General features: G+C 47.4%; 1 protein-coding gene across 1 annotated transcript in view; it reads left to right on the top strand.

Moving 5' to 3' along the window:
* Positions 1-23,044, top strand: part of LOC143293109 (uncharacterized) — a 109,792-nt gene that overhangs the window by 82,048 nt on the left and 4,700 nt on the right. The window contains exons 24-29 of the mRNA XM_076604017.1: positions 410-442; positions 734-905; positions 4,876-5,064; positions 7,660-9,162; positions 13,907-14,047; positions 17,570-17,707. Coding sequence (XP_076460132.1) covers positions 410-442; positions 734-905; positions 4,876-5,064; positions 7,660-9,162; positions 13,907-14,047; positions 17,570-17,707 — 2,176 coding nt within the window. The remainder of the gene's footprint in view (positions 1-409; positions 443-733; positions 906-4,875; positions 5,065-7,659; positions 9,163-13,906; positions 14,048-17,569; positions 17,708-23,044) is intronic.

The following is a 23,044-nucleotide window of genomic DNA, read 5'->3' as shown; positions in this document are numbered from 1 at the left end:
CTTCATGGTTCAGGGAAATCAGTCACACCACTTCATGGTTCAGGGAAATCAGTCACACCACTTCATGGTTCAGGGAAATCAGTCACACCACTTCATGGTTCAGGGAAATCAGTCACACATGGTTCAGTGAAATCAGTCACACCGTTTCATGGTGGGTGATGATATTTATGAGTCAACTTAAAATCGGGTAGTGTTATTTCTAAGATAACTTAAAATCGGGTAATGTTATTTCCAAGACAACTTAAAATCGGTTGAATATATTTGCCAGAGAACTTGAAATCGGGTGAATGTATTGCCCAGAGAACTTGTAATCGGGTGAATGTATTGCCCAGAGAACTTGTAATCGGGTGAATGTATTGCCCAGATCTATGTTGGAGACCATTTGAAATCGGGTGATTCTGTGTCCCAGGCAACATCGGGTGATTCTGTGTCCCAACATCGGGTGATTCTGTGTCCCAGGCAACATCGGGTGATTCTGTGTCTCAGGCAACATCGGGTGATTCTGTGTCCCAACATCGGCTGATTCTGTGTCTCAGGCAACAACGGGTGATTCTGTGTCTCAGGGAACCGGAAGTCAGTTGATTATGTTTCTCAGAAAAGTGAAAAAGGGGTGGTTGTGTTCTCAGACAAATTAAAAGCGGGTGGTTGTGTGAAAAGTGGGTGGCTGTGTGAAAATGGAGTTGCTGTGTGAAAACCGGGTGGCTGTGTGAAAACCGGGTGGCTGTGTGTCCAGGCAGGAGGCGTGTGACAGCTGGTTCCCGTGGCAGTGCTACAGCAGGGACGAGAACTCCCCGGCCCCGGACCTCCCAGAACCCACCTCCCCCCAGTACAGCATGGGACAGGTCCGCGACATCCCTGACCTCGGCTCGGACATCAGTCTTCACCAGCTGAAGGCCGACATCATGGTCAGGGCCTGTGTGTGTGTGTGTGTGTGTGTGTGTGTGTGTGGGCGCGTGTATCTATATATGTTATAACCTGTCTCACTGCTCCCTATTTCTCGACCACCCCCTTCTCTCTTTCTGTCTCCCCCTCTCTTTCTCTCTCTTCCTCTCCGTCGCTGTCTCTTTTTCTCTTTCTATCTTCCTCCTCTCTTTTCCTCTCTTCTTCCGTCTCTGTCTCTCTCTCTTTCTTTGCCCCCCTCGCTCTCTCCCCACCTCTGTCTTTCTCTTCCTCTCCCCCATCTCTGTCTCTCTCTCTTCCTCCTCCTTTCTGTCTCTCTCTCTCTTTCTCCGTCTCTCTCTCTCTCTTTCATTCCCTCAATATGCCCTCTCCTTCTGTCTGGTTGTGTGCGTTTTGTGAGTTTTCCTGTTCTTTTCTTTTCTTTGATTGTGTTGTTGTTGTGGTTTGTGAGTTTTTCTTTTCTTTTCTTTTCTTTGATTGTGTTGTTGTTGTGGTTTGTGAGTTTTCTTTTCTTTGATTGTGTTGTTGTGGTTTGTGAGTTTTCTTTTCTTTGATTGTGTTGTTGTGGTTTGTGAGTTTTCTTTTCTTTGATTGTGTTGTTGTGGTTTGTGAGTTTTCTTTTCTTTGATTGTGTTGTTGTGGTTTGTGAGTTTTCTTTTCTTTTCTTTGATTGTGTTGTGGTTGTGGTTTGTGAGTTTTCTTTTCTTTTCTTTGATTGTGTTGTGGTTGTGGTTTGTGAGTTTTCTTTTCTTTTCTTTGATTGTGTTGTTGTGGTTTGTGAGTTTTTCTTTTCTTTGATTGTGTTGTTGTGGTTTGTTTCCTGTACTGTTTACATGTTGTATTGTTGTACTGTTGTGTTGTGTTGTTGTTGTGGTTTGTTTCCTGTATTGTTTACATGTTGTATTGTTGTACTGTTGTGTTGTGTTGTTGTTGTGGTTTGTTTCCTGTATTGTTTACATGTTGTATTGTTGTACTGTTGTGTTGTTGTTTTGGTTTGTTTCCTGTACTGTTTACATGTTGTATTGTTGTACTGTTGTGTTGTGTTGTTGTTGTGGTTTGTTTCCTGTATTGTTTACATGTTGTATTGTTGTACTGTTGTGTTGTGTTGTTGTTGTGGTTTGTTTCCTGTATTGTTTACATGTTGTATTGTTGTACTGTTGTGTTTTTCTTTTGGTTTGTTTCCTGTACTGTTTACATGTTGTATTGTTGTACTGTTGTGTTGTGTTGTTGTTGTGGTTTGTTTCCTGTATTGTTTACATGTTGTATTGTTGTACTGTTGTGTTGTGTTGTTGTTGTGGTTTGTTTCCTGTATTGTTTACATGTTGTATTGTTGTACTGTTGTGTTGTGTTGTTGTTGTGGTTTGTTTCATGTACTGTTTGCATGTTGTATTGTTGTACTGTTGTGTTGTTGTTTTGGTTTGTTTCCTGTACTGTTTACATGTTGTATTGTTGTACTGTTGTGTTGTGTTGTTGTGGTTTGTTTCCTGTACTGTTTACATGTTGTATTGTTGTGTTGTTGTTGTGGTTTGTTTCCTGTACTGTTTACATGTTGTATTGTTGTACTGTTGTGTTGTTGTTGTGGTTTGTTTCCTGTACTGTTTACATGTTGTATTGTTGTACTGTTGTGTTGTGTTGTGGTTTGTTTCCTGTACTGTTTACATGTTGTATTGTTGTACTGTTGTGTTGTTGTTGTGGTTTGTTTCCTGTACTGTTTACATGTTGTATTGTTGTACTGTTGTGTTGTGTTGTTGTGGTTTGTTTCCTGTACTGTTTGCATGTTGTATTGTTGTATTGTTGTGTTGTGTTGTTGTGGTTTGTTTCCTGTACTGTTTACATGTTGTATTGTTGTACTGTTGTGTTGTTGTTTTGGTTTGTTTCCTGTACTGTTTACATGCTGTATTGTTGTACTGTTGTGTTGTTGTTGTGGTTTGTTTCCTGTACTGTTTACATGTTGTATTGTTGTACTGTTGTGTTGTTGTTGTGGTTTGTTTCCTGTACTGTTTACATGTTGTATTGTTGTACTGTTGTGTTGTTGTTGTGGTTTGTTTCCTGTGCTGTTTACATGTTGTATTGTTGTACTGTTGTGTTGTTGTTGTGGTTTGTTTCCTGTACTGTTTACATGTTGTATTGTTGTGTTGTTGTTGTGGTTTGTTTCCTGTACTGTTTACATGTTGTATTTTTGTACTGTTGTGTTGTGCCGTGCCGTGCCGTGCTGTGCTGTTGTGTTGCGTTGTGCTATGCTTTGCTGTGTTGTGCTGCGTTGCTTTGTATGGTGTTGTACTTTATTGTGATGTATTGTTGTTGTCACAATCTGGTTTCTCATTGTGAGGTTGTGACGTAACGTGTGGATGTGTTGAGAACATGACGTAACGTGTGGATGTGTTAAATACATGACGTAACGTGTGGGTGTGTTAAATACATGACATAACGTGTGGGTGTGTTGAGAACATGACGTAATGTGTGGGTGTGTTGAGAACAACACATAACGTGTGGGTGTGTTGAGAACATGACGTAACGTGTGGGTGTGTTGAGAACATGACGTAACGTGTGGGTGTGTTGAGAACATGACGTAACGTGTGGGTGTGTTAAATACATGACATAACGTGTGGGTGTGTTGAGAACATGACGTAACGTGTGGGTGTGTAAAAGACATGAAGTGACGTGTGGATGTGTTAAAGACATGACGTAACGTGTGGGATATGTTAAAGACATAACGTAACGTGTAGATGTGTTAAGAACATGACGTAACGTATGGATGTGTTAAGGATATGACGTAATGTCATACTCCACGATCACGCATCACTCCGTCCACTCGGAAGGCGCACGAAGACGTAACGTGTGGGTGTGTTAAGAACATGACGTAATGTGTGGGTGTGTTAAGGACATGACGTATTGTGTGGGTGTGTGAAGGACATGACGTAATGTGTGGGTATGTTAAGGACATGACGTAATGTGTGGGTGTGTTAAGGACACGACGTAACATGTGGATGTGTTAAAGACATGACGTAACGTGTGGGATTGTTAAGGTCATGCCGTAATGTGTGGGTGTATTATGGACATCAGGTAACGTATGGGTGTGTTATGGACATGACGTAACATGTGGATGTGTTAAGGACATGACGTAACGTGTGGGTGTGTTAAGGACACGAAGTAACATGTGGATGTGTTAAAGACATGACGTAACGTGTGGGTGTGTTAAGGACACGACGTAACGTGTGGGTGTGTTAAAGACATGACGTAACGTGTGGGTGTGTTAAGGACACGACGTAACGTGTGGGTGTGTTAAAGACGTGACGTAACGTGTGGGTGTGTTAAGGACACGACGTAACGTGTGGGTGTGTTAAGGACATGACGTAACGTGTGGGTGTGTTAAGGACACGACGTAACGTGTGGATGTGTTAAAGACATGACGTAACGTGTGGGTGTTAAGGACATGACGTAACGTGTGGATGTGTTAAAGACATGACGTAACGTGTGGGTGTGTTAAGGACATGACGTAACGTGTGGGTGTGTTAAAGACATGACGTAACGTGTGGGTGTGTTAAGGACATGAGGTAACGTGTGGGTGTGTTAAAGACATGACGTAACGTGTGGGTGTGTTAAGGACATGACGTAACGTGTGGGTGTGTCAAGGACATGACGTAACGTGTGGGTGTGTCAAGGACATGACGTAACGTGTGGGTGTGTCAAGGACACGAAGTAACGTGTGGGTGTGTTAAGGACATGACGTAACGTGTGGGTGTGTCAAGGACATGACGTAACGTGTGGGTGTGTTAAGGACATGACGTAACGTGTGGTTGTGTTGAAGACATGACGTAACGTGTGGGTGTGTTAAAGACATGACGTAACGTGTGGATGTGTTCTAGTAGCAGGCGGTTGGACAGGCAATGCCCTAGAACAACTGCTGAGCAAATAAGAACATAACGTGTGTGTGTGTGTGTGTGTGTGTGTGTGTGTGTGTGTGTGTGTGTGCAGGAGACAGTGGGTCAGGAGATGCCCAAGAAGTCGTCCAAGACAGAGTGGGGAGTGATCGCCGTGCTGAACGGCAGCAGCAGCACTGTGGTGAAGGGCGTGGCTCAGTCCTGGCACCAGGGTCAGTACCTGCAGTCCCTGGTCACCATCCTGCACAGGCCTGACCCCCGCCAGCCCGCCAACCAGTGGAAGGTGATGTGACCTAAAACACAACACACGACAGACTACACTAGACTAGACTACACTAGACTACAATAGACTAGACAAGAACAGAATGGAATAGAGTGGAATGAAATATATGTCTGTGTTACCAAGTGTACCAGGCCGGATCACGGGGAATATTCGGGCAGGGACAGAATAGAACAGAAAAGAACAGAATAGACTGTCTCTGTGGTTTCAGTGTCTTTACTAACGGCTTCTTGTTGTCTCTGTGTGTTTCAGTGTCTTTACTAACGGCTTCTTGTTGTCTCTGTGGTTTCAGTGTCTTTACTAACGGCTTGTTGTCTCTGTGGTTTCAGTGTCTTTACTAACGGCTTCTTGTTGTCTCTGTGGTTTCAGTGTCTTTACTAACGGCTTGTTGTCTCTGTGTGGTTTCAGTGTCTTTACTAACGGCTTCTTGTCTCTGTGGTTTCAGTGTCTTTCCTAACGGCTTCTTGTCTCTGTGTGTTTCAGTGTCTTTACTAACGGCTTGTTGTCTCTGTGGTTTCAGTGTCTTTATTAACGGCTTGTTGTCTCTGTGTGGTTTCAGTGTCTTTACTAACGGCTTCTTGTCTCTGTGGTTTCAGTGTCTTTACTAACGGCTTCTTGTTGTCTCTGTGGTTTCAGTGTCTTTACTAACGGCTTGTTGTCTCTGTGTGGTTTCAGTGTCTTTACTAACGGCTTCTTGTCTCTGTGGTTTCAGTGTCTTTACTAACGGCTTCTTGTCTCTGTGGTTTCAGTGTCTTTACTAACGGCTTGTTGCTCTGTGTGTTTCAGTGTCTTTACTAACGGCTTCTTGTCTCTGTGGTTTCAGTGTCTTTACTAACGGCTTGTTGTCTCTGTGTGTTTCAGTGTCTTTCCTAACGGCTTCTTGTCTCTGTGTGTTTCAGTGTCTTTATTAACGGCTTGTTGCTCTGTGTGTTTCAGTGTCTTTACTAACGGCTTGTTGTCTCTGTGGTTTCAGTGTCTTTACTAACGGCTTGTTGTCTCTGTGGTTTCAGTGTCTTTACTAACGGCTTGTTGTCTCTGTGTGTTTCAGTGTCTTTCCTAACGGCTTCTTGTCTCTGTGTGTTTCAGTGTCTTTATTAACGGCTTGTTGTCTCTGTGTGTTTCAGTGTCTTTACTAACGGCTTGTTGTCTCTGTGGTTTCAGTGTCTTTACTAACGGCTTGTTGTCTCTGTGGTTTCAGTGTCTTTACTAACGGCTTGTTGTCTCTGTGGTTTCAGTGTCTTTACTAACGGCTTGTTGTCTCTGTGGTTTCAGTGTCTTTACTAACGGCTTGTTGTCTCTGTGTGTTTCAGTGTCTTTACTAACGGCTTGTTGTCTCTGTGGTTTCAGTGTCTTTACTAACGGCTTGTTGTCTCTGTGTGTTTCAGTGTCTTTACTAACGGCTTGTTGTCTCTGTGGTTTCAGTGTCTTTACTAACGGCTTGTTGTCTCTGTGTGTTTCAGTGTCTTTACTAACGGCTTGTTGTTGTCTCTGTGGTTTCAGTGTCTTTACTAACGGCTTGTTGTGCTCTGTGTGTTTCAGTGTCTTTACTAACGGCTTGTTGTCTCTGTGTGTTTCAGTGTCTTTACTAACGGCTTGTTGTCTCTGTGGTTTCAGTGTCTTTACTAACGGCTTGTTGTCTCTGTGTGTTTCAGTGTCTTTACTAACGGCTTGTTGTCTCTGTGGTTTCAGTGTCTTTACTAACGGCTTGTTGTCTCTGTGTGTTTCAGTGTCTTTACTAACGGCTTCTTGTCTCTGTGTGTTTCAGTGTCTTTACTAACGGCTTGTTGTCTCTGTGTGGTTTCAGTGTCTTTACTAACGGCTTGTTGTCTCTGTGGTTTCAGTGTCTTTACTAACGGCTTGTTGTCTCTGTGTGTTTCAGTGTCTTTACTAACGGCTTGTTGTCTCTGTGTGTTTCAGTGTCTTTACTAACGGCTTGTTGTCTCTGTGGTTTCAGTGTCTTTACTAACGGCTTGTTGTCTCTGTGGTTTCAGTGTCTTTACTAACGGCTTGTTGCTCTGTGTGGTTTCAGTATCTTTCCTTGCTTTTGAGAATACGATCATGTTTAAACCAGTTTCAGTTTCAGTAGCTCAAGGAGGCGTCACTGCGTTCGGACAAATCCATATACGCTACACCACATCTGCCAAGCAGATGTTTAAACCAATAGAGTAGAATAGAATAGAATGAAATAGGATAGAATATAACAGAATGTCTCTATCACCAAGTGCACCAGGTAGGGTGACATGGAATATTGGGGGAGCAGTCAGTCGTTTACATAAAAGGTATGAACATGAATGGGAAATGGTGTGCAGACACAGCGGGATTCCAGACACATACACACATTAGTGCTTGTGCATGTGAACGCTCATTCACCCCCTGCCCCCCCCCCCCCCGTCTTCCCCTCCCCCCCCCCCCCGTCTCCCCCTCGCCCCACACACTCAGAGCATATCACCGATTTAATGTCTGATGCTCATTACTCTCAGAAGACGAAGAGAAAGATATAAAATATTTGATAATGGATTATCCCATAGATAAAAATATGCGCATTTGATTTTAGAAACTATCACACCGTCATGGGTGATTCTGTTGTTGTCTTTCCAGATGTCCATCAAGAACTCGGCCATCTATCCACGCAGGAAATACAATGTCCGTGACTTGCTGGATCCCGCTTACCAGCTCAAGGTTCAGGACAAGATCTACCAGCACATGCAGCGCAAAGAGCACAAGATCATCAACAAGTCTTTCCAGAACCTGCTCTTCAACCTCGTCAGCAGGAACGTCATCCGCAATCTGCCCTCCATGAACCCCGAGGACATGCTGGACCGCCTGATGCCCGAGTTCGTGGTGCGGAGCAAGGCACCCTACGTCATCCAGGTCAGGAGGATCCTCAAGACCCTGCTGCCTCTCGCCCACCAGCTGAAGGAGATGCACAGAGAAATGTCCGATCCTTTCGTCATCCAGATCCAGCAGAATCTCCTAAAGGCCAAACAGAGAGAGGTGATCGACATTCAGGAGAAAGTGCAGACGCTGATCGAGAAGGCGGGGACGGAGCATCAGATCGCACGGCCTGTGATCATGGCCATAGAGTACTCCGTCCTCAAGCTGAGCCAGGCCGTGCTGCACCTGCAGGACATCACCCAGCGGGCCGTCTGGCTGCAGCTGGTGGACAACACCAAGCAGATGGCGGAGATGCAGGGGACTATCGATGACGAACAGGCAGCCATTTACGAAAGCAGTATGGGTAATTTCGGTTCTAAGCAGAACTCAGCCGACCCAGAACAGGACCAAACTGATTCCGACAGCGAAGAAGACGTCCCCATTGGATACGGTGACTTGGACAGCTCAGCATTTGAAGACCAGGAAGCCATTGTCCAACAGCAGCCCATCCCACAGGAGGAGATCATTCCTTCCCTGAAAGCTCTGACCGAGCACCAGCTGACACAGATCCGGGACATGTGGAATTCTCTCATTTCTCAGCAAGACCCCGAGCACAACCAGATCCAGCCTCTGATCCAGAACACGGCGGACAACGTGACCTTGATCAACAACGCCATCCAGCAGTCCTCCCTGAAGAACAACGAAACCATTAAGGTGCTGATGATCCAGGCTTCCATCCAGCACCAGATCCTGGTGCACATGCTGAGGGCGTGCCGCAGCAACAACAGCGACAGCAACGTAGACAGTTTTGACCGTTACTCCATCAAGGTGCAGACCAAGCAGCTGTTGGAGCGAGGGTCCATCCTGGAGCACCAGAAGAAGACCAACCTGATCTGCTCGCCCTACCTTAACATCAGCGAGAGGATCAGTCTGAAGGAGCTCCAGCAGATTGACCGCCAGCTGCTGGCCTTGCAGCAGAACCACATCCGTCTGCCCACCAGTGAGTACCCCTGGACAACAGACTCCGACAACCTGGCCTCAGCTCTCAGAACACTGGATCCTATCCTCGGGCAGTTGAGGACCATCCGGGACAAGATGCTGAAGACCCAGAGCACCATGCCTCATCCCTGTCTGCTGGCTAAACTGGTGGACACAGCCTCCTCCTTCCAGGACAGAGTGGGAATCTTCAAGAGGACCCTCCTGGCTCAGAACTCAGGACAAACAGAGGTAAGAGGACCCTCCTGGCTCAGAACTATAGGAGGTAAGAGGACCCTCCTGGCTCAGAACTATTGGAGGTATGAGGACCCTCCTGGCTCAGAACTATAGGAGGTAAGAGGACCCTCCTGGCTCAGAACTATTGGAGGTAAGAGGACCCTCCTGGCTTAGAACTCAGGACAAACAGAGGTAAGAGGACCCTCCTGGCTCAGAACTATAGGAGGTAAGAGGACCCTCCTGGCTCAGAACTATTGGAGGTAAGAGGACCCTCCTGGCTTAGAACTCAGGACAAATAGAGGTAAGAGGACCCTCCTGGCTCAGAACTATAGGAGGTAAGAGGACCCTCCTGGCTCAGAACTATTGGAGGTAAGAGGACCCTCCTGGCTCAGAACTATTGGAGGTAAGAGGACCCTCCTGGCTCAGAACTCAGGACAAACAGAGGTAAGAGGACCCTCCTGGCTCAGAACTATAGGAGGTAAGAGGACCCTCCTGGCTCAGAACTCAGGACAAACAGAGGTAAGAGGACCCTCCTGGCTCAGAACTATTGGAGGTAAGAGGACCCTCCTGGCTCAGAACAATAGGAGGTAAGAGGACCCTCCTGGGTCAGAACAATAGGAGGTAAGAGGACCCTCCTGGCTCAGAACAATAGGAGGTAAGAGGACCCTCCTGGCTCAGAACAATAGGAGGTAAGAGGACCCTCCTGGCTCAGAACAATAGGAGGTAAGAGGACCATCCTGGCTCAGAACTATCGGAGGTGTTACATTTCACAACTGTCTTTCCTTCCGTTTCTAAAATGAAACAGTTATTTGCATTTCAGGTGACACTGGAGTCTCCCGTCGGACCAACGGATGAGTAGGCAGGCAGGCTTATCTGTCGGTGTGTGTCCTCATATGGGAGAAGAGGCCGATTCTGGATGTGCAGCACTTCCCACAGGTGTTGCAAGGGAAAACGTCTCCAGAAGTTGAGCCCTGCTTCCTTCGCTTACGCTTCTCCTTAATGGCCAGCGTTCTCTTGTTTTCAAACGTCTTTATGCCACTAGAGCAAAGCATCCTCCAGCGAGAGCGGTCAAGGGCATCAGTTTCCCAGGAAGCGATGTCTATGTCACAGGCTTTGAGGTTTGTCTTCAAGGTGTCCTTGAAGCGTTTGCAGGGTCTTCCAAGTTTGCGGTGACCGTCCTTCAGCTGGCCATACAAAAGCATCTTCGGGATCCTGCTGTCTGTCATGCGGACAACGTGTCCTGTCCAGCGTAGCTGGAACTGGATCAGCAGGCTTTCAATGCTGGGCAGGCCTCTCCTCTCTAGGACCAGGAGGTTGGAGACCCTGTCTTGCCACTTTATGCCGAGGATCTTTCGTAGGCATCTCTGGTGAAACTGCTCAAGTTGTTGAATGTGACGGCGATACGTCGTCCATGTTTCACAGCAGTACAACAAGGTGGTCAGCACAACAGCTCTGTAGGTTTTGATTTTGGTGCTGAGCCTGATGCCTTTGTTGTTCCACAGCCTGTTGTTGAGTCTGCCAAAGGCGGAGCTGGCCTTGGCGATGCGCAGCGTCACTTCTGCATCAAGGGCTCCGTTGCTGCAATAGGGTGCCGCCCAGGTAGCAAAACTTGTCAACTGACTTGATCTGTGTGTCATCTATCTTGATTGCATGTGGGGGGGGTGGGGGTGGGGGTGGGGGGGGTGGGGGAGGCACTGGCGTTCTGTGAGCTAGCTGGTTGGTACATGGACTCGGTCTTGCTGAGGCTGATGGTGAGTCCAAAGCGCCTGCAGGAGGTTGAGAACCTGTCCATAATGAATTGCATGTCGTCATGGTTGTGTGCAACAAGTGCACAGTCATCAGCAAAGAGGAACTCTCTCAACAGTGCCTCAAACACCCTGGACCTGGCGTGGAGTCGCCGCAAGTTGAAAAGTTTGCCATCTGTGCGAAACTGGATGTAGATGCCCCGGTCACTGACTTGGAAGGCGTCAATCAGCATGGCAGAGAAGAGAATGGAGAACAGTGTGGGTGCCAGGACGCAGCCCTGCTTCACTCCATTTACCACAGCGAACGGATCCGACATGTCAGTATTTTCCTGTACTCTCGCCTGCATGCCATCGTGGAATGACGCAATCAGCTGGATTAGGCTTTCTGGGCATCCGAACTATAGGATGATCTTCCACAGACCACGGCGGTTCGCCGTGTCGAAGGCCTTAGTCAGGTCTACAAAGACCATGTGGAGCTCCTTGTTCTGCTCACGGCACTTCTCTTGCATCTGGCGTACGGCAAACACCATGTCACATGTTCCCCTGCCTGAGCGGAAGCCGCACTGTGCTTCAGGGATGACTGTGTTGGAGACATGGTCAACCAGTCTGTTCAGTATGATGCGGGCGAAGATCTTGCCGGCGATGCAGAGGAGAGAGATTCCACGGTGGTTATCGCATGATGTTTTGTCTCCCTTCCGTTTGTAAATGTTGACAATTGAAGCATCCTTGAAATCCTGGGTGACCTCCCCTCTCTCCTAGATAGACTGGAAAAGGGCGGTCAGCTTGTCTGACAGCACCTCGCCTCCATACTTGTAGATGTCAGCCTGGATTCCATCTGCTCCTGGTGCTTTTCCTGACGTTGTCAGCTTCAGGGCCTTCCGGGTCTCGGCCTTGGTGGGAGGAGCAGCTAGCGAGTCAATGACTGGTAGCTGTGGGAGGGCTGCAATTACCTCGTCAGATACGGACGAGTCCCTGTTGAGGAGGGTGTTGAAGTGTTCTGCCAGGGGTTGATACTGTGACTCTCGGCCCATACACAGCTCGGAGACCATCATGGAAGGTCTTCATGTCGTGAGCATCAGCAGCGGACTGAAGCTCTTCGGACTTACTCTCCCACCAGGTGTTCTTAACCTCACGCAGCCTCTTCTGTACGAGTTGCCTGGTTTGTAAGAACTGGTCCTTCTTCCTCTGGCAGTCTTTATCGGAAATGTGATCATGATGCCGTATATGCAGTGTGTTCAGGAACTTAGAGATTCCAGAGTCGTTCTCGTCAAACCAGTCTTTGTGGCTCCTCTGTACGAAGCCGAGTGTGTCAGCTGCTGCTGTGTACACAGCATCTCTAAAGGTGCTCCATACCTCTTCTACATCAGTCGATGCAGGAATTTCTTGGAGAGCTGCTTGGATTTGCTGCTGCAGCACGTCCTTGGTGATAGGGAGGCGGTGAATGTTCAGCTTCCTAGGGGGTTTCTGCCTGGCTGGTTGGAACTTGCGTGCAAGTCTGATGTTCATCTTGCTGCATACCAGGCGATGGTCCGACCAACAGACTGCTCCTCTCATGCAGCGTGTAATGGAAACATCACCTCTGTCCCTCTGCTGGACAATCACATAGACCAGCATGTGCCATTGCTTGGAGCGTGGGTGCATCCATGTATTCTTGTACTTGTCCGCTTGTTGGAAGAGGGTGTTGGTGATGGTCAGTCCATGCTGCACGCAGAGCGAGAGCAAAAGCAGTCCGTTGGAGTTGCACTTACCAGTGCGGTGCTGTCCTAGGACTTTGGCCACGAGGAGAAGTCCACGCCGACGCGGGCATTGAAATCCCCAAGGATGATCAGCCTGTCCTTTCTGTCTACCGCTGAAATGGTGCGGCTGAGCTCCTCGTAGAAAGCTTCTTTGATGTCATCAGGGTTGGTCATCGTCGAGGCACTGCAGCTGATGACTGTGGAGAAGCGATCCTTGGACAGATTCAGACGCAGGGTCATCAGCCTATCGTTTATCCCACGTGGAAGGCTGTCAAGCTGTCGTGCAAGTTTAGTTCGTACGGCAAACCTGGTTTCGCTCAGCGCTGCTATGTCCACCTGGTAGCGATCAAGCATTCAAGCAATGAGCGCTGTGCGCCTTTCTGGTCTGTCGTCTCTGTCTAAAAGGGTGCGAACATTCCAGGCACCCGGAGTCAGGGCATGACTCCTGGTTCTTTTCTTATGTTGTTTTCGACCGCTAGTGTTGGATGTCCAAGTAGGTGCGGTTTCCTACTAGGTACTAGGCGAGGCAGGCTTTGTTTAGGGATCCTTTTATCTCCCCGTCCCATGTGGGTAGAGCAGTGCTGTCCCTAAAAAGGGCTGCTCTGACACTGTGGGAGGATACGGGCGCATCTGCCCCAATCTACGGCGGACAACCATCACCCCACAGCCGCCTGCGTGCAGAGTCGTGACTAGGAACTGCCAGCAGCATCCTCTGCCTGTCCCCATTACCACTTCTCCATCGCCGCATGGCTTGGGAAAGCTGTTTGTTGAAGGCTAGCTCGTCGTTCCGACATTAGCCTGGTTGTCTGAACAGCGCAGGTGACTTTTGTTTTAGTGAGGAGGAGTTGTGTTGCATTTCAGGTAGTGTCAGCTTAATTGCATGCATGGATTTATAACACCACTACTTTATAATCGCTTAAAACCACTTTTGGCGCACTGTAGACTTTACTAACAATCTGATTAACTAGCTTACTCGTTGCTGTCATATATGTTTTTGTTTCCTTCATTTTTTTCGAGGTGAATAAAATTCACACATTACTGATAATGAATATATCAAATCAAACAATACAAACAACATTGCCATATATTTTCACCCGGACACAAAACATTTGCTTTCACGGCATACATACAATTTGATAACTGCCATTTCTTTTACGCCTTAACATATATAATGTAGTTTCTTTCTTTTAGTAAGCCATACTCAGAATCATCCTTATGTTTTCATAACATTATCCTGGCGAATCGTCCTATTGATGTACACCTTTCCATCCCTGTCAGTGGACCCGCGAGTACACCAGACTGGACGATGACAGCATGGACTTTGTGCTCAGCCTGTCCTCTGTCTTTGACATCTACTCCACCGCCAACTCTACGGACAAGGAGGACATTTTCCCCAAGGGCCAGATCCTCATCTCACAGGTAAACACGCTGCCACCCGAGTTTGTTAGAAAAAAACAGAACTGTTCATTTGGAGGATAGTGATTTCCAGTAAGTGTGTTAAAAACAGAACTGTTCATTTGGAGGACAGTGATTTCCAGTAAGTGTGTTAAAAACAGAACTGTTCATTTGGAGGATAGTGATTTCCAGTAAGTGTGTTAAAAAAACAGAACTGTTCATTTGGAGGACAGTGATTTCCAGTAAGTGTGTTAAAAACAGAACTGTTCATTTGGAGGACAGTGATTTCCAGTAAGTGTGTTAAAAATAGAACTGTTCATTTGGAGGACAGTGATTTCCAGTAAGTGTGTTAAAAATAGAACTGTTCATTTGGAGGACAGTGATCTCCAGTAAGTGTGTTAAAAATAGAACTGTTCATTTGGAGGACAGTGATCTCCAGTAAGTGTGTTAAAAACAGAACTGTTCATTTGGAGGACAGTGATTTCCAGTAAGTGTGTTAAAAATAGAACTGTTCATTTGGAGGACAGTGCTCTACATTAAGTGTGTTAAAAAAACAGAACTGTTCATTTGGAGAACAGTGATCTCCAGTAAATGTGTTAAAAATAGAATTGTTCATTTGGAGGACAGTGATCTCCAGTAAGTGTGTTAAAAATAGAACTGTTCATTTGGAGGACAGTGATTTCCAGTAAGTGTGTTAAAAATAGAACTGTTCATTAGGAGGACAGTGATCTCCATTATGTGTGTTAAAAATAGAATTGTTCATTTGGAGGACAGTGATCTCTAGTAAGTGTGTTAAAAATAGAACTGTTCATTTGGAGGACAGTGATTTCCAGTAAGTGTGTTAAAAATAGAACTGTTCATTAGGAGGACAGTGATCTCCATTATGTGTGTTAAAAATAGAACTGTTCATTAGGAGAACAGTGATCTCCAGTAAGTGTGTTAAAAATAGAACTGGCATCTCCTTTTAAGGGACAGACCCCTGATATCTTCTTTTAAGGGACAGACACCCCTGACATCTCCTTTTAAGGGACAGACCCCTGACATCTTTTGAGGGACACACCCCTGACATCATCTTTTAAGGGACAGGCACTCTCAAATGGTAAGAGCGTTGCATTCTCGCCCGAGTTTCCAGAATGTGATCCCGTCGCACATGGTAGGTTGAAGATGGAGATCTTCCAGGTCAACATATGTGCAGACCTGCTAGGGCCTGAACGCCCTTTGTGTATATACGCACGGATAAGATCAAATACGCTCTTAAAAATCCTGCAATCCATGCCAACGTTCGGTGGGTTATGGAAACAAGAACATACCCAGCATGCACACCCCTGAAAACGGAGTATGGCTGCAAACATAGCGGGGTGAATAAAGAAAAGAGTCATGCACGTAAAATGTTACATGTCTGTGTGAGTGTGTTGTGTGCATGACTGAAACCTGACTGAATGACACAGGAAACGAATGATGAGCTCCCGATGGCAGCTGTCAGTCGGCTCAACCAGGTACAGTCTGATGTGCAGACTGACTCCATGTTTGTGAAGTGCTCAGAGCTTGGTCTCTGACCAAGGATTGACGCTGCATAAGTATCCATAACATCAACAGCCATGACAAGTAGGTTAGGACATTCTTTTCCCTTTGGCGCTGACATAAAGGCGGTGACATAAAGGCGATCACAGCCCCCTGACATAAGGCGGTGACCTAATGGCGGTGACAGCCCCCTGACATAAGGCGGTGACATAAAGGCGGTGACAGCCCCCACACATAAAGGCCGTGACATAATCGCGGTGACATAACGGCGGTGACATAACGGCGGTGACATAACGGCGGTGACATAAAGGGGGTGACATAAAGGGGGTGACATAAAGGCGGTGACAACCCCCTGACATAGTGACAGCCCCCTGACATAGTGACAGCCGCCTGACATAGTGACAGCCCCCTGACATAGTGACAACCCCCTGACATAGTGACAGCCCCCTGACATAGTGACAGCCGCCTGATATAGTGACAGCCCTCTGACATAGTGACAGCCCCTGACATAGTGACAGCCCCCTGACATAGTGACAGCCCCCTGATATAGTGACAGCCCTCTGACATAGTGACAGCCCCTGACATAGTGACAGCCCCCTGACATAAAGGCGGTGACAGCCCCCTGACATAGTGACAGCCCTCTGACATAGTGACAGCCCCCTGACATAGTGACAGCCCCCTGACATAAAGGCAGTGACATAAAGGCGGTGACAGCCCCCTGACATAGTGACAGCCCCCTGACATAAAGGCAGTGACATAAAGGCGGTGACAGCCCTCTGACATAGTGACAGCCCCCTGACATAAAGGCGGTGACAGCCCCCTGACATAGTGACAGCCCCCTGACATAAAGGCGGTGACAGCCCCCTGACATAGTGACAGCCCTCTGACATAGTGACAGCCCCCTGACATAGTGACAGCCCCCTGACATAAAGGCAGTGACATAAAGGCGGTGACAGCCCCCTGACATAGTGACAGCCCCCTGACATAAAGGCAGTGACATAAAGGCGGTGACAGCCCTCTGACATAGTGACAGCCCCCTGACATAGTGACAGCCCCCTGACATAAAGGCAGTGACATAAAGGCGGTGACAGCCCTCTGACATAGTGACAGCCCCCTGACATAGTGACAGCCCCTGATATAAAGGCGGTGACAGCCCCCTGACATAGTGACAGCCCCTGACATAAAGGCGGTGACAGCCCTCTGACGTAGTGACAGCCCCCTGACATAAAGGCAGTGACATGAAGGCGGTGACAGCCCCCTGACATAGTGACAGCCCTCTGACATAGTGACAGCCCCCTGACATAGTGACAGCCCCCTGACATAAAGGCAGTGACATAAAGGCGGTGACATGAAGGCGGTGACAGCCCTCTGACATAGTGACAGCCCCCTGACATAGTGACAGCCCCCTGACATAAAGGCAGTGACATAAAGGCGGTGACATAAAGGCGGTGACAGCCCCCTGACATAAAGGCAGTGACATAAAGGCGGTGACAGCCCCTGACATAAAGGCAGTGACATGAAGGCGGTGACAGCCCCCTGACATAAAGGCAGTGACATGAAGGCGGTGACAGCCCTCTGACATAAAGGCGGTGACAGCCCCCTGACATAAAGGCGGTGACATGAAGGCGGTGACAGCCCCCTGACACAGTGACAGCCCCCTGACATAAAGGCAGTGACATAAAGGCGGTGACAGCCCCCTGACATAGTGACAACCCCCTGACATAGTGACAGCAGCCCCCTGACATAGTGACAGCCCCCTGACATAGTGACAGCCCCCTGACATAAAGGCATTGACATAAAGGCGGTGACAGCCCCCTGACATAAAGGCAGTGACATAAAGGCGGTGACAGCCCCTGACATAGTGACAGCCCCCTGACATAAAGGCAGTGACATGAAGGCGGTGACAGCCCCTGACATAGTGACAGCCCCCTGACATAGTGACAGCCCCCTGATATAGTGACAGCCCCCTGACATAGTGACAGCCCCCTGACACAAAACGAGTGGTGACGGGCGGTGTGTGTGCAGAGCTTGCTGGACATCAGCCAGATCCGGCAGAGGGTGCAGGAGGTAGAGGACACGATGAACCAGTACCTGGACCAGCCGTACCCCATGGACTACGACCAGGTGGCCCACGTCCTCAGGAACACCGCCGACACTCTCAAGGTCAGTGGCCTAGTGGCCCAGCGTCCGCATCGGAAGTCAGAGAAACTGTGTTCGGGTTCGAATCCTACAGTCGACAGAATATTCTCTGTCCCGCTTCCCTCCCTCCTTCACGAGACTTTGAGTGGTCTTCTGGACGCGCACGCGTGTGTGTGTATGTGTGTGTGTGTTTGCTTATGTGTGCGTGTGTGTGCTCGTGTGCGTGTGTGTATGCGTGTGTGTGTGTGTGTGTGTGTGTGTGTGTGTGTGTGTGTTTGCTTATGTGTGCGTGTGTGTGCTCGTGTGCGTGTGTGTATGCGTGAGTGTGTGTGTGTGTGTGTATGCGTGAGTGTGTGTGTGTGTGTGTGTGTGTGTGTGTGTGTGTGTGCGCGCCTTTCTTCTGTACCCTCCCCTCTATACATTCCTCTCTGTTTATCTGTCGAAACTTTCTGTGTGTGTGTGTGTGTGTGTGTGTGTGTGTGTGTGTGTGTGTGTGTGTGTGTGTGTGTGTGTGTGTGTGTGCGCGCCTTTCTTCTGTACCCTCCCCTCTATATATTCCTCTCTGTTTATCTGTCGAAACTTTCTGTCTGTGTGTCTGTCTGTGTGTCTGTCTGTGTGTCTGTCTCTCATCCCCACCCCTTTCTCTCTCTCTCTCCTGAATGTACAAAACATTAATTAATTCATTGGGCAATATTAACATTTTTACCCGTGCACTCTTCGATGTTGAAGTGAGAAATCAAATCCACCCGAATGGGTATACCGGCTTGTGACATTGTGCACCATCTCTGGTTCGACATTCTTATATTATAATTAACATTTTTACCCGTCTGCAGTACAAACCATACGTGAGAAAGTCCAAAACGGGTGAAAATGTTAATTATATATATAAGTTTGTCGACTATAGTAGAGGATTTTAAAACGAACTTGTCGAGGTTAGAAAGGTGTCTAAAATACCGGCTTGTGACAATTGAAGTTGTGCACCATCTCGAGTTCGACATTCTTATATTATAATTAACATTTTTACCTGTCTGCAGTACAAAACATACGTGAGAAAGTCCAAAACGGGTGAAAATGTTAATTATATATATAAGTTTGTCGACTATAGTAGACGATTTTAAAACGAACTTGTGGAGATTAGAAAGGTGTCTAAAAAGGGATGCTTTTGGGGGCATTCCATGCACCTAGCAAGGGGCTTGGAAAGAATGGGGGATACGCAAAGTGAAAGAAAAAATGTGACCCATGGGTCAGTTCGAACTTACCCGTCTGTGGTACAAAACATACATGAAAACGATTAAGACGGGAGTGTGTATATATACACATGTTTGGGTCAGTACTCGTAATGAAACTTGTCTCGATTCTAAACGCCGGTATGTCCGAGTTCGTGGGGCATTCCATGCATCAAGCAATGGGCTTGTAATAGAAAAATTCGTAAAGAAATCGGGAAGCTTGTCACTGTCATATCTCCAGGAGCGGACATGCACGAACGAGACGTATAAGGCAGTTCGATCGAAAGCGGTCAGTGTACGCGATCGCCAGGTTATTTAAAGTGAAGACGGAATGAACTGTGCCATGCTTCGCGAGAGGATGAAAACAGAGTGGGGGACGAGACAATAGGTTCTGATCCTAACATGAACATGACTGAAAATAATAAAACAGCTTGCATGAAACACCGTCACGTGTGTGCGACGTCAAAAGAGTGACGGCAGTCTCCTGTGGTGGGTCCGTTCTTTTCGGCCTGTTTCGTTGTACGTCCTTGCTCGGTTCCGACAGCACTGACCGGGTACACGTGGAAACCGCACACCATTCCCTGTATTGCAGTGCTCAAATGCGTTGCAAAGAGGACTTCACATTAAAAAATGAGCGGGACTGATGGAACTGACCTTCCTTAACAACGTGCTGTGCAGAAAAGTCACATACCGAAATATTTAACGGCCGAGTCAGTGTCCGTGCTGAACTTAACCGTTTCAATTGGACAGCTGCACGTCCCTTTCTCGTCAGTGATGCTTTGGCCGGCTGTGAATGTTCAAGTCAGCGATTTCACGTGTGTGTGTGTGTGTGTGTGTGTGTGTGTGTGTGTGTGTGTGTGTGTGTGTGTTGAGAACTTCATTCCGTGATTGTCCGTGGTGTGTGTTACCTTGTTTCCTCGACAGCACGCGTCACATACGTGTGTGCTGTGTCCTGTGTTGCATGTCAGTGTGCTCCTGGCCTTCCGTGGAGAAGTGAGGGCGAGACATAAAATATTTAGCTCCACAGATGGCCATTCTTTCCGTACGCACACAGTTGTTCATGTTACTTTCGGAACCCATCAGTTGTCTAGTCCTCCACTCTTGTTTTCATCCTCCCGCTGAAACACGGTGCAGTTCATTCCGTCGTCTTCACTTCAAGTATAAGATTGTCAGTGCACAGTAACCTCTTTCCTACGTCCCCTTCGTGCACATCCACTTCGGCAGACAGGACAGGTCGTGCATGTACAATCACAACATTCTTTCAACATGTGTCTGGCAGTGTACAGTGGCAGGTTCATTCCGTGTTTGCCAGTGTGTCCGTATAGTTGCCGCGGGGGCTCAGGCTGACTTCATTCCGTGACTTATGATGTTGTGCGAGCCAGTGTACACTCACAAGTTCATTCCGTGATAATGTGTGTAGGGTGTGTAGGCGCACCAAACCACGAAATGAAGTAAGGTGTCAGTGCCTACACACACAATCCCGGAACCATGAAGTTGTCAACCCTACACACATTATCAATGAATGAATTTGTGAGAGTACACTGGCACGCACAGCATCATAAGTGACGGAATGAAGTCAGCCTGAGCCCCGGCAACTGTATGGACACACTGGCAAACACGGAATGAACCTGCCACTGTACACTGCCAGAAACATGTTGAAAGAATGTTGTGATTGTACATGCACGACCTGTCCTGTCTGCCGAAGTGGATGTGCACGAAGGGGACGTAGGAAAGAGGTTACTGTGCACTGACAATCTTGTACTTGAAGTGAAGACGGAATGAACTGCACCGTGTTTCAGCGGGAGGATGAAAACAAGAGTGGAGGACTAGACAACTGATGGGTTCCGAACGTAACATGAACAACTGTGTGCGTACGGAAAGAATGGCCATCTGTGGAGCTAAATATTTTATGTCTCGCCCTCACTTCTCCACGGAAGGCCAGGAGCACACTGACATGCAACACAGGACACAGCACACACGTATGTGACGCGTGCTGTCGAGGAAACAAGTTGTCTAACACACACCACGGACAATCACGGAATGAAGTTCTCAACACACACACACACACACACACACACACACACCGGCACACACACACACACACACACACACACACACACACACACACACACACACGTGAAATCGCTGACTTGAACATTCACAGCCGGCCAAAGCATCACTGACGAGAAAGGGACGTGCAGCTGTCCAATTGAAACGGTTAAGTTCAGCACGGACACTGACTCGGCCGTTAAAATGCACTTTCCTATTTCGGTATGTGACTTTTCGTCACAGCACGTTGTTAAGGAAGGTCAGTTCCATCAGTCCCGCTCATTTTTTAATGTGAAGTCCTCTTTGCAACGCATTTGAGCACTGCAATACAGGGAATGGTGTGCGGTTTCCACGTGTACCCGGTCAGTGCTGTCGGAACCGATACAGCAAGGACGTACAACGAAACAGGCCGAAAAAAACGGACCCACCACAGGAGACTGCCGTCACTCTTTTGACGTCACACACACGTGAGTGTTTCATGTAAGCTGTTTTATTACTTTCAGTCATGTTCATGTTAGGATCAGAACCAATTGTCTCGTCCCCCACTCTGTTTTCATCCTCTCGCGAAGCATGGCACAGTTCATTCCGTATTCACTGTAGATAACCTGGCGATCGCGTTCACTGACCGCTTTCGATCGAACTGCCTTATACGTCCCGTTCGTGCATGTCCGCTCCTGGAGATATGACAGCGACAAGCAGTCCTGATTTCTTTACGAATTTTTCTATTTCAAGCCCATTGCTTGATGCATGGAATGCCCCACGAACTCGGACATACCGGCGTTTAGAATCGAGACAAGTTTCATTACGAGTACTGACCCAAACATGTGTATATATACACACTCCCGTCTTAATCGTTTTCATGTATGTTTTGTACCACAGACGGGTAAGTTCGAACTGACCCATGGGTCACATTTTTTCTTTCACTTTGCGTATCCCCCATTCTTTCCAAGCCCCTTGCTAGGTGCATGGAATGCCCCCAAAAGCATCCCTTTTTAGACACCTTTCTAATCTCCACAAGTTCGTTTTAAAATCGTCTACTATAGTCGACAAACTTATATATATAATTAACATTTTCACCCGTTTTGGACTTTCTCACGTATGGTTTGTACTGCAGACAGGTAAAAATGTTAATTATAATATAAGAATGTCGAACTAGAGATGGTGCACAACTTCGTAACAAGCCCGGGTATTTTAGACACCTTTCTAATCTCGACAAGTTCGTTTTAAAATCCTCTACTATATTCGACAAACTTATATATAATATTAACATTTTCACTCGTTTTGGACTTTCTCACGTATGGTTTGTACTGCAGACGGGTAAAAATGTTAATTATAATATAAGAATGTCGAACCAGAGATGGTGCACAACTTTGTCACCAGCCGGTATACCCATATGGGTAGATTTGATTTCTGACTTCGACACCGAAGAGTGCACGGGTAAAAATGTTAATATTGCCCATGACTGTCTGCCCTGTGTTCTATGACTGTCTGCCCTGTGTTCCATGACTGTCTGCCCTGTGTTCCATAACTGCCATGTGTTCCATGACTGTCTGCCCTGTGTTCCATGACATGACATGACTGTACTGTCTGCCCTGTGTTCCATGACTGTCTGCCCTGTGTTCCATGACTGTCTGCCCTGTGTTCCATGACATGACTGTCTGCCCTGTGTTCCATGACATGACATGACTGTCTGCCCTGTGTTCCATGACTGTCTGCCCTGTGTTCCATGACATGACTGTCTGCCCTCTGTTCCATGACATGACTGTCTGCCCTGTGTTCCATGACTGTCTGCCCTGTGTTCCATGACTGTCTGCCCTGTGTTCCATGACTGTCTGCCCTGTGTTCCATGACTGTCTGCCCTGTGTTCCATGACATGACATGACATGACTGCCCTGTGTTCCATGACATGACTGTCTGCCCTGTGTTCCATGACTGTCTGCCCTGTGTTCCATGACTGTCTGCCCTGTGTTCCATGACATGACTGTCTGCCCTGTGTTCCATGACTGTCTGCCCTGTGTTCCATGACATGACTGTCTGCCCTGTGTTCCATGACATGACTGTCTGCCCTGTGTTCCATGACTGTCTG

The sequence above is a fragment of the Babylonia areolata genome, chromosome 18 (genome assembly GCF_041734735.1).
Source record: "Babylonia areolata isolate BAREFJ2019XMU chromosome 18, ASM4173473v1, whole genome shotgun sequence".
Lineage (NCBI taxonomy): Eukaryota > Metazoa > Mollusca > Gastropoda > Neogastropoda > Buccinidae > Babylonia > Babylonia areolata.
The sequence above is the reverse complement of the archived record's forward strand: the minus strand, read 5'-3'. Positions and strand labels throughout refer to the sequence as shown.